The sequence below is a fragment of the Alligator sinensis genome, unplaced genomic scaffold, assembly GCF_000455745.1.
Source record: "Alligator sinensis unplaced genomic scaffold, ASM45574v1 scaffold394_1, whole genome shotgun sequence".
In the NCBI taxonomy this organism is placed as follows: Eukaryota; Metazoa; Chordata; order Crocodylia; family Alligatoridae; genus Alligator; species Alligator sinensis.
In genome coordinates, this window is record NW_005842273.1 from 1,078,815 (window position 1) to 1,091,314 (window position 12,500).

Consider the following 12,500-nt stretch of genomic DNA (forward strand, 5'->3'; position numbering starts at 1 on the left):
GCTGGCACTGTTGCTGTCAAACCCTAAGCAGTAATATATTCCATGAGGAACAGTACGAGATGCAGGAGTGAAGGGGTAAAAAAGAAAATCAGGAAGACATGGGACTGAGAAGAGAAGAGAAGAGAAGAGAAGAGAGATAATTTTGGGAAGAGGCTTTTTTGAGAGAAAGAAGAGAGGATTAGATAAACAGAGAAAATGATAGAGAAAAAAAGATGTAGAGAAACTGGAACTAGAAAAAGGGAAAGGAGGGGGAAAAGGGAAAGGAAACCATAGAAGCAAATAGAAGAAGGATGATCTTTCAAGTAATATTCAGTTTGGGAGTCAGGATTCCCAAACTAGGTCCCTGTCTGCCCTGATTGGCTGTGTGACCTTGAGAAAGACTAATCTTCTCCTGGTTCCTACATTCCCTATCCATGAAATGAAGCTATAAATTAAACCTATTTCCTAGAAGATAGACACGAACAAACAATCAAACAAAAACCATAGCTATATAAGTGCATGAACAGGTATCTTGCTTTAGATTAGTGATTCTCAGCTAGGGTGATGTGGCACCCTGGGTTGCTGTGAGACCTTTCAGGAGTTCCATACCACCCACACTCCTAGGGTCAAGCTAGCCCACCTCACCTGTTTCCAAAAAGATGCAGAACAGAACTGGACCTTGAAATGGCTTTGGACAGTAGGCCGGTGTGAATAGGGAAGAATTCGATTTGGATTCAGCTGATTCAGAGGCCAGTGATTCGATTTGCAGATTCGGATCACTGTCCTGAATCAATTTGGCCTAATCAGCTTTGGAAGATTTGTCACTAATTCAGAGATATTTGGTGATTCAGACTGGCTGGGGAGAGGCAGGAACAGCCAGGTGGCTGGAGGTTCTCCTGCAGCTCCTCCAGCTGGCTGCAGGTGCTCCTGCGGCTCCTCCCTGCCTGACCCCATTACTCACACAACCCCGTACTCACCAGCTATGAAAGCAGTGATTGGGGCCTCTGGATGCTCATGGCAGAGCCCCCCATGCAGTGCGAGGCATCGGGGGGCAGCGGGGATCGCCCCCCTCCCACTCTGCACCCGCACAGCAGCTGCCCCATGACACGAGTGCAACATGGCTTGGCAGGGCGTTGCACACTGCCTGGGAGCTGGGGCCACTGGAGTTGAGTGCTGCTGGCTCTGGCTGACACATGGAGCTGCCCCAGCTCCCAGACAGCGCACGGCACCCTGCCAACTGCATGGCACCTGCGCAATGCGACAGCTGCCATGTGAGTGCCAAGTGGAGGGGGCGATCCCCACAGCCCCCCCACTGTGCTGCACTGCATTGGGGGTGGGGGGGCTCTGCCATGAGCACCCAGAGGCACCAGTTGCTGCTGCCAGAGTTGGTGAGTAGGGTGCTTTTTTTTTAATTGCCAGGAGGAATGCTGGGCCGGGCAGGGGATGGGACTGGGCAGCGCAGCCATGGGGGCTTGTTCTGCAGTTCCTCTGGCTGTGCCTGCCTCTGCCCCAGCAGAGAAAGCTGCAGGGACCATGCCCTGCTGCTGCTTGCCCATCTGGAATGGGGGGGGGAAGGGTATGATGCAGGCGCAGCTCACTCTGGGCAGCAGCAGGGCATAGCCCCCACTTCCAGCACTGCTGCGCCTTCATCAGCGTTGGGAGCAGGGTTCTGCCCTGCCACCGCTTGCCAGCCAGGGCAGGGGGGTTCAGGATGCAGGTGTGGCAGCACTGGCAACAGGGGCTCTGCCCTGCTGCCATCTGCCCCCTTTGCCCTGCAGCGAGCTGCACCCACATTCCACTCCTCCCCCCAACCTGGCTGGGCAAGCGACAGCAGGGCAGAGTCCCCACTCCCAGTGCTCCTGTGACCACATCCTGCACCCCCCTCTCCTCCTCCCCAAGTAATGTGCTCCCTGCCCTGGCTGGGCAGCTTGTCTCACCCCCAGCCCCAATCCCTCCTTCCCCTATGCCCCTTCCCTCCGCCCTCCCCCAACCCCAACAGACTTACCAGCTGGAAGCAGCTGTCAGCTGCCTGTTCAGTCTATGGCCAAATCTCTGAATGGGCCAAATCTTTTTCAAACCTTTTTCTGAACCAATTTGGATGCTTTGAGTCAATTCTAAGCTTTTACTTGGTTGCCTGATTTGATTCAGATTCAGAGATTTGGTCCCCGAATCAACCCAAATCTCCTCCAAATCGAATCAGCTACTGAAGCTTCACACAGCCCTATTGGACAGGATCCAGCTCTCTTTGGAACCCAAGGAAGGCATCCACCTCTCATTATACAGGTGATATTTTTCACAAAGTCCTTGCTCATAGAAGGTATTTTATTTTGTATTTAAAAATTCCAATTTCTAGACCTTACACTTAACCTCCTAAGTGCCATTAGATACCTTAAGAGCTTCAGAGGGAGAGGGGATCTCTGTGGATTATGATTAGTCCAGGGATAAATACATTCAAGATTTGGGGTATTCAGATCCTGTTTGGACAGGAACCATAACAACATGGCAGTGATTCCCAACTGGGGCACTGCCAGGATCAGTTGTAGCATTAATCATATTATGGTTATTCATATTTGTGTTTTCCAGTTTGTTTAAAAATTGTTTCCAGTCATGTTATTTTTTTACCTATTGTAATGAATTAAGAAAAGTTATAGTACCTTGAGTCTAAAAAAGGTTGAGAACCAGTGCCCTAGCTAATGGCATGTGGTGGGGAGGGGGATTTTTACAAAATTTAAGCTTTCATTTAAAAGAAAAGAAATAGCTTTCTGAATGCAAATATAATCTTGCAGTTGTCGACTACCTGCAAAGTGTATGTACTGTAGTGTGCTTTACTGACAATGATGAGAGAAAGCTGTAGCACTTACAGCTTGGCCAAACAGCAGCAGAGTGAAATAAACTCAACTCTGGTCAGTTTTACAGCTGTTATTCACAAAAAGAGCTGGTTGATTTTCACACACATTTTTTTCATGAAAAACATGTAAGCAAAACCCAAATATTTCACAGAACAAAACTGATTTTAACAAAGTTTTCAAGGGTAGATTTTCCAATCTTACAAGGGGCATAAACTCAAATGAAAAACCCCTTAACTTCTCTGATCCAGAAACAAGGACTAGAATACAATGCAAAAAGGTTTTTTATTTTATTTCCACATAGAATGAAAATTAATTGTAAAACCTTGAATTGCCATTCTTCTACCATCTATATTCAGGACTCAGTGGGCACGTGTACACAAGATGCTACAGTGATGTAGCTTATGGCGATGTAGCATTGGTGGGCATGAACTGTGATGCTGACACTATTGCGGAGTAGCAATGAGCTACTATGCAGTAGCTTGTTGCTACTGCACAGTAGAGGCAGAAACAACTTGTATGCCACCGGGTCTGCACAGTAATGTCGGGACTGCTGAAGCAAGTACTAAGTGACTGCACAGTAACAACTGCACATTCAGGGGCATGTGTAGACATGCTCAGTGAGAAGTTATGAAATAATTAAGAATCATGTCATTTTCAGTATGCTACTGTTTGGGAAAGCTCTGAGCAGCAGCAGAACAGGCTTCCTGTGTTATTCACAGAGAAGGAAGGCTAAAAAGCAGAAGCTGGGGAATAGTGTAGACCCACTCACCTTGAGATAGTATCTAGACTTTTGAGACTTAATCCCTTAGCCACCTTAGAGTAAACAAGGGAAGAAAAAGGAAGTTTCCTCTTTGCAAGTGCTAGAGGGAGATGTAAAATCAGATTTGTCTTACAGAGGTTGATAGGGAAACTTAGAAGAGACCCCTGGGACATATGCTGGTACAAATCCTAGCATACTTCTGGATTTTAGCTGGATCCCAGCATCTGGATTTTAGCTGGTAAAGTCCTCCCTTCCCCATTCTCAAAGTGTTTAACTCTTTCTAGGTTTAGGTATAAAATCCTTCAGTTAGTGTGTATGGTCCTGATTTTTCAAGAAATAATGTGGGTCTGGTAGCTCCTCCTCAGTGCTAACTTCCAAAGATATTCAAGGGAAGATTTTAGTGAGCATCTATATCAGGGGTGGGCAATTATTTTGGGCAGAGGGTTGCTTACTGAGTTTCAGCAAGCGATCGAGGGCCGCATGACAGGCAGCCCAGGGCAGATGAATATCAATTTTCTAAATTTTTTAGGGGCACCAAGAGCCAGATAGAATGGCCTGGCAGGCCACATCCAGCCCCCAGGCCACATTTTGCTGACCCCTGATCTATATAGATCATTCATTCAGAAATTAATGTGAATCTAAAGGACAGCTACTGTGCCTCACTATGATTGGAACTAATAACTATTACCAAGATTTCATATTTTCATTTAACATTGAGAAACCATCTGGAGCTTTTATATTATATTGTAACATAATGCCACTGTTTTGCTCAGATGCTTTATTTTGCTATAATGACAGAAACACATATGCACAGGGGACCAGATTACATGCTCAATCATTTTGTGCAATCCTACTGAAATTGTTTTATATCTAAAACTAGAAGGGAACACTATGCTCTACTCTGACCTCCTGAGTAACAGAAGCCAAATTATCTTCACCTTCATAGTTTCATAGTAGCTAGGGTCAGGAGGGACCTGAACAGATCATCTAGCCTGACCCCTTGCCACAGACAGGAATGAATGCTGGGTTCACAAGACCCCAGACAGGTGATCATCCAACCTCCTCTTGAATATGCCCAAGGTAGGGGCGAGGACCACATCCCTGGGAAGTTGGTTCCAGATTTTGGCCACCCTAACTGTAAAATATTGCCTTCTAATTACCTTGTAATCTCTGCATCTGTCCCATAACCTCTATTTGAGCTATCCCTATACTATATCCAACCTTGAGTTAAGTAGCAAGCATTGTAAAATCCAGTTGTTCCCTAGGTAAATTCTTCCAATGGCTAATTACCTTCATTGTTAAAATATGCATCACATTTCTAGACGGAATTTGTCTAGCTTCATCTTTAAACTACTGGATCTCATTATAACATTTCTACTAAATTAAACTGATATCAAGTGTCAAAAATCTAGATTTTGATTTAGACAGTTATAGGCCATTATCAGGCCCCCTAACTTTCTTTAAATACATTAACTAGATAGATCTTCTTTAGTCACTAGATATATTAGAAACTTCTGCTTATTCTTTTACCTTTGATTCAAAAGCTAAAATGTGTTAAAGTCTTTTTTGAAAGTTGGTCACTGGAACTGGACACACTTTTCCATTAACTGTCTCACTTATGGAAAATAGAAAATAGAAGGGTTTTACCATTACCACCCTGCTTCTAAATATCTTCCAGATTATCCAGTTAAGTATTTAATAATTATTGTTTTACTATTGATGGAATAAAGTTTTTTATCAATATAAAAAACGAATATGCCGTTCTGTTTCTTTCCAGATACATTGGGAAAAAAGGTTAATTCTATTTTTCCTTATAATCCTAGTCTAATAGAACATCTATACAATTATTAGGATTTTGCTAGGTCCTGATACGCTAAAGAGATGCTGTTTTTATTATATTTACTTGTACTGGTAAAAGGCCACAGAGTTTTGTACTGGTTCTTTTAGCTTCCTTGTGCAATTGCCTGTTTCTTACCTCTCAAACAGCACTCATTGCTATCAGCTATGCCTTTTACCTGCTCCTTTAACCAGGATGGTTTTTAACCAAGGTATTTTATCCTAATTGCAGAACATGGGGGAACTTCATAATGTAGCGTAGTTGTTAATATCCCCATTGACATAATTCACAATGTAATTAAATAGTTTCCCTTTCCTGTTCCCAGTTTTATTTATGGTTGTTTTTACTTTAACAAAATGGTTCTCTTAAAACTATTTATATATCCACTTGTAAATACATCTGTATCTATATAGCTTTACAAAAACTGTAAACTATATTTTAAATATATATAGCATGCAGCAGCGAGGGGAGAGGGGCTGCTTTTCCGCTATCACCAGCAGCCATTAACGTGCATTAAAAAAATTAAAGCAAAATCAAATTAACGGTGAAATCGCGGGTGTTAATCACAATTAATTGACAGCCCTAATAGTTTGTGACATCTTATATTCATGCCTTCCTTCTGACCATTATTCTTTCTGTAATGCTATAATGTAACAATACAGAGGTATTGTACAGATTGTACAGATGTAGCAATACAACAAGCCTGGGGTGGAACCTATTTAAGTTACATGGTTTTCTGCAAGCAGCTTAGTTTAGATCAGTAGTAAACACAACACATTCACCCTGTGCTGGAAGGGGTAAATCTTAGATTGGATTCTGCCATCTTTAAACCAATCTGTGTGTGCTGAACTTGTGTTCTGTTATGGGTATAGACCAGTTTCTGATCACTTATTCCAGGAAAAGCATAATGTCTGTACCTTGCCAGAGTGTAGTACCATTGCTGCATAAAGATATACTATGCTCCATGCTCTTTCAGACTTTCTAGGCCTTCTAGGGTACCTATGCAAGTGGGGGGAGGGCAGAGGACATTTGAATTAGAATGGCTCTGAGGAGCGTATATTCAGTGTCCTGCATTTCAAAATGGGGGGGGGGGGGGGGGGGGGGGAGGGAGGGAGGGGGGTTAACTAAGGCTTGTTCAATGAGCTTTAGTTAAAGTACCTCTGCCACCATTTTAAAATGTAGAACAACTAATACACAAGATGCTGCAGCACGCTGGAGTGTTCTAATTAGGATGTTCCAGCAGACTCAATTAATGGAGCCTGCTCCACCATGTTCTAATCAGAACACATCGGAACACATTATAGGCACCCCTAGTTTCTAGTAACCTACTGTATGAATCCCTAAACTGCTTTTATGCCTTCCCTTGCACCAGGTGTAAAATGCTACTATCTCATTTCATACCTATTTAAACCAAAAACCCATGATTACAAAAAATTAGGAAGAAGCTGACTGCTGATCGTGAGCATCAGAGTTATTGCTTGAGTGTATATACTCCTTTGTAACTTCTTTACTCTTGCCAAAGTGAGGGAAATAATGTACAAGAATCATTATTCTAGTACATTTCAAACTTCTATGGCACTAAATTATAACAAGGAGCTAAAACACACTAGCTCCAATAAACTGGCAATCACTACAACAAAAGGCAGACTATGTCCTTAAGTTAACCAACTGAATGTACACTTTGTACTGACTTCCCTTTATATCATTATGGAAATGGAAGCTTCCAAAATGTACTAAAGCAATACAGAATTGTGTGATCTGATCTGATGTTCTGTTTCTGTTGTGTACCAGTTTAATAAATACATTTTGAAGCATTCACATGCAGGAAATACAGCCAATGCTTTAGTGTTTGCCAATGTTCTTCTAGCTTTTGAGGTAATGCAGACCAAAGAAATAAAGGAGAGTACAGAAAAAATAGAAACAAATAGGAGATGCATAGAAAAGAACAATGCATAGAAAGGTGGGGGACAGGCATGGAATGGGAAGTGTTTATAAAAGAGAGGTAATCAGAGTAATATATATTTGGGGAAATATGTAGGGAAGACATAGAGAGAGACAAATCAAGGAGAGAGAGAGGAACAGAGCCTGGAGTGAAAAGGAAAAAGAAAGAGCAATAGAAAGAACTAAAACAAGAAATAAAGAAAAAAGTTAAGGACAGACAGAGAAAAGTGCTGCTGGCAACTGGACAGAAAGTAAAAAATTCCTCCTAATATTTTAGAGTTTAGCCTTCCAATCTGAAAGAGTACAAGATCAAAGTCTTCTGCCAGACAAAAATGAAATTAAATCCCTGTAGTGTTTCCTTGTAACTCAATAAATACTTTGTGGCATCTCTTTATGTCCTTTGATTTTAATCATTTTTGTTCTTTTAAAAGTCTAACTCTTTAAACTTTTCTGTAGATATTTTTTCCCGCTGAATTTTGTCACATATTTCTTGTCATCGAGTTTGCTGTAATTGATTAGTAGGGATCCGGGTTTTATGTTCACTGCAGTAAAACATGGATTTCCCCACTTTAAGGAGAAAAATATGGATCTTCTCATTTTAAGGAGAAAAACCTGGATTTTTTCCTTTAAAAAAGAAAAATGTGGGAAATGGTGTGTTTCGCCTTGCAGGCTGGCAGTGTTCCAGCCTGCAAGGGGCTGGGGGGAGTGGGAGGAGGGCATTTAGGCAGGGGGTGACATGTGCCTGTGCTCATGAAAGCAGCTCCCTCAGGTAAGTCTGCTGGGGGCGGGGGGGAGGGCAGTGGAGCGGGGATTGAGGCCCCCATAGTGAGGGAGGGAGTTGTGCAGGGTTGGGTCTGCTGCCCAGCCCAGGTGATGCATGGGTTTGGGGCCTCAGGCCATGCACAGCTATAGAACCCGGGTGGGGAGTGGGATGGAACTACAGGCAGCTCATCGGGGTGGGGGGGGAGGCAGGGCTGGATCCCCACCACTGTGCACACTCCTGGGTGGCACATGGGGGGCACGTGCCCCCCAGATTTCTGAGCAGGAGTAGGGCTGCCTGCTGTGGGCTTGGGCCCCCTTCCCTGCTGTCTTTCCCCTGGGGCCTCCATGGCCTGGCAGGTGGGATCCGGCATGGCAGTGCAGAACAGGGCCAGGCAGGAAAACTTGATGCCATTCCTGTGGGCCCTGTGCTGCCATAGCAAGGTGCCCCCTGCCCGCTCGGGAGCAGCAAGGGCAGCAGCATGGAGAGCAGCTCGCCATGGTGGTGCAGAGCTTGCAGTAGTGGTGCTGAGCCATGCTCTGCCCTGCTGTGTCAGGTCCCACCCACTGGGCCATGGAGGCCCTGGGAGGAGGGCAGCAGGGTGAGGAACCCCAAGCCCAAAGTCTGCACCCACCCTGTGCACAAATCTGGGAGGCATGTGCCCCCCATTCCCCACCCTAGCAGTGTGCAAAACAGTGGAGTGCCACCCCCCCTGCCCAAGCCCACAGTGGGCAGTTCATACCCGCCCCCCACATGGGTTTTAATCTGATTGTGTTGCCTCTGGGTGGCGGGGAGCTGGGCTCCACTCTGCTCCATCACAGCAGCTGCTGCCTCCCACAAGCAGCAGTTGGGGCTTGGGCACTACTGCAGGTAGTAGAGGTCTGTGGACCCAGGTCTCAGGCCCTGTCGCCCTGACAGCTTGGGGCCCCCTCTGGTACAGCTGGAGGGAAGGGGGCTGTGGGTGGGGAGTGAGGGGCACCAGCAGGAGGTGGGGGGTGCTGTGGATGGAGACTGAGGAGCATCACCAGGGCCAGGGGGCTGTGGCTGAGGAGTGACAAGCACCATCAGGGCTGCGGGGCTGGAGGATAGGAGTGAGGAGCAATGGCATGGCAGGGCACCAGGATATCATGGCTGCTCAGTGCCACAAAGCAGGCCGGGGGGTGGGGAGGAGGGGGACACAGCCACAGCTGGACCTAAATCCTGGTGAGAGAAGGGGGCACTCTGAATTTCCGTAATAAAAAGCCCAAAATCAAACACCAAAATATATAGGTATTTAGAATGTATTTTATTATAATGATTGAGGCACTGGTAGGCTTCCAAATGGCTTTAAAATTGTAAATATATCAATAAAACATTCTGTTCAACTGATACCTACATATACAGTAGTATTTCATTTTAATCATGGAAAAATGTGGATTTGGGGGGTTTTAAAAAGAGAAGTTGCAAATTTTTCTCATAGAAATTGCCATTTTAAAACAGAGAAAACCAGGATCCCTGTTGATTAGTTACTTCCATCAATTTCTTCAGCACTTTTTCAAAGAGATATTTTGAAGGAAACATCCTGAACCTTCCTAATATACTAAGATAAGGGCCTTGCAAAGTCCTCAGTTACTAAAGATTATTTTATTTTATATTATATTATTTTGTTTTCTTTTAATTTATTTTTCCTAAGCAGAAGGTGATTATTAAAGAGTATTCCAAAACTTAAACATGCCACATACATTGGTAACACCACTGCTATCATTATATTAGATAATGATTACTTTGTTCTTGCAGATGAACAAGTGGTGAATTTTATGATCTGAGCATATGGAGAGAGAAGTGCAAGGATGGCTTTAATTCATCCTTGTGTTCCACTGTCTCTGGGGCAGCTCAAGCCTATTTGGGTCTTACTGTAAAAGAAACCTAAGGACTAGCTTGCAACAGTTTCTGCAGGGAAATTAGGACTCTGCAGTATGGTACATTCCAGCCAGGCCTTGACTACAACCCCACACTAGGGGGATGGTAGGATCCTTTATCAAAACCTAGGGGCCAGACTGACTTTTGACCAAGAGTACACACTTTATATTAATTTGTGCCAACCTAGGTATTTGAAGGAACTATAGAAACAGTGTTTTCTTCTCTCTCTAATAAATAATGTAGCATATGCTTTATTTCATTTAAAAAGAAACATTTTGTTGTAAACTGAATTGCCCTACTCACTAGGTGAAAATAGGGAAGAGATTTAATGAGTCTTAGCTGCTTTTTATTAACTTAAAATACAATTCAAACAGACATTCTCAAAAATGAACAGTCCACAAGGTATGCTCAGCCCAGCTGTTCCAGTGCCCAAAGAGGTGATATATAAGGAGAGGAACAGAGACTCTTAATTAAGTGTAACATCATTGTTCTAACCCTATAAGTCATACACTGACTTATAGGGAAAATTCACTCTCACACTCAGTGATGGGAAATTTGCTTGAACAGGGAATTCAGGTTTCTCAATATATGACATTAGAGTCCATTCAGCTCTCTGGTTGAAAATGATTAGTGAAGTTTTATTTGCTATGAGAAATTTTATACGCATTGTTTCTCTTGCTTTTTCCAAAAGCCACACTGGAATTAGATCACATACTCAACAACTACTCAAGGGGGTTAATTCCTATTCATGCTAAAATTCTCTTTCAATTAGAAAATAAGAGCTTACCTTGAAAAATGTCATTGTTGCTCCATCTTCAACTGCTCCATACTCTATTTTAGTCTGCTTGGCTAAATCATCAGCAGAATCGATAGGGGATTCCATGCGCTCCACTGTCAGAAAGGCGGCTAGGTTAGCAGTGTACGAGGAAATGATGATAAGTGTGAAAAACCACCAAATGCCTCCCACTATCCTGGTGGAAAGGGCTTTGGGCATGAGCTCAGAACCTAACAGAAATTAGGGGAGAAAGGTGAAACCAGTGCACAGAAAACAATTAACAAGAGTTCAACACTTTTTGTCACAGTGGTAGAATGAAAATCACTGTGCAAAAAAAGCTTTAAGCTACAGGTTTACATATTGCTTGTACCAAACACACACAACTCAAATGGCACACATAAACTGATTACACTTACAAAGACAGAGTTTTTGGGGTAGTGGGAATCAAAGTATAGTAATGGGAGACTCCAAGTACAGATAATGATATAATCTATTTTTATCTTTTTTTCCTAATTGTGTTGTGATAGAAGAAAGTGAGGAAAAAAAGCTGTTGCTTAAACCTACTTTTTTTTTCTCTCAGAAAAAGGCTTATAGTAAATGCTCACAGCTGTGTTAAGCCTCTAAATTAATATTAACACTTCAGTCTTTATACAGTGCTTTATCTTCACAGCACTTAGCAAAGATTCATTAAGGAGTTCATAAAAAATACTTTTTTTTGGTCAAAGAAAAATAAGCTCTCACTGAAAGAAGCAAATACAAAGAAAAGCATTTCATACCCCAGCATACAAAAGGATCCTTGACTTCTGCCATGTCTATTGTTATAAAGGGTCATTTAGCAATTTCACAGTAAAAAAAAAAAGCATCTCCCATCTCTATAATTAGCCCCACAGTTTCAGATAAACATGGGTGGTTGTGCCACCCATTGAATTTGATAGAGCAGCAATAACAATATTAGGCTGTTATGTGTAAACTAGATAAAGATAGATTATAATGCATTGCTGGAGTTGCCTGCTCATGGCACAAAAACAAAGGGGCTATAGACATTATGTAGCAATTTGCATAATTATTAACACTAATTTAATGTCTAATGAGACAAATTGTAGCACATGACCTTCTCTGGTGTTTAATTATTGAAAACAAGGAAATTCAACTTAATTTACATCAAAAATATCATCATAAAAAAGCCTATATGGATTTTTTTTCCATAGCATTATAATTTAATAGAAAGAAATTGCTTAATCATTTTAAAGTAAATAATTCCAAGTTTTGTCACAAAGGATATATATAAAATCTTTGAAAAAGATTATGCAAAAATGATATATTTAAAAAACAATTTTGAGTATCTATATATCATTGTACCAGTTGTATTTAGTTATTTTTAGTCAATTATTTTTTTAACTACTTGGGTAAAATGGAATGAAGGCAAGATGGACTATTTTATTCCCAATAAACTATGATGTCTTTATTATATTAAATAAGGAATTGTCCAGTGAGGTAACACATTTCCAGAATAATTGAGGTTATGCCAAAATTTCAACATCAATACCAAAAAGGAAATTAAAGAAAAAAAAAAAGATAAAAAGAAGTGTTATCATAACTGGACTATTTGATTCAAAACAGCCCATCTTACCCTGCAGTTCATCTTACCCTTGCTGTTTCAAACAAAAAAAGTTGACAGACTTGGACATGACAGCCAACTC

The 12,500-nt window shown here is 42.3% G+C and overlaps 1 protein-coding gene across 1 annotated transcript in view; it reads right to left on the minus strand.

Annotated features, from left to right (window-relative positions):
- The window catches only part of LOC102371662 (glutamate receptor ionotropic, kainate 2), a 676,963-nt gene that overhangs the window by 146,716 nt on the left and 517,747 nt on the right, over positions 1 to 12,500 (minus strand). The window contains exon 13 of the mRNA XM_006027905.1: positions 10,813 to 11,030. Coding sequence (XP_006027967.1) covers positions 10,813 to 11,030 — 218 coding nt within the window. The remainder of the gene's footprint in view (positions 1 to 10,812; positions 11,031 to 12,500) is intronic.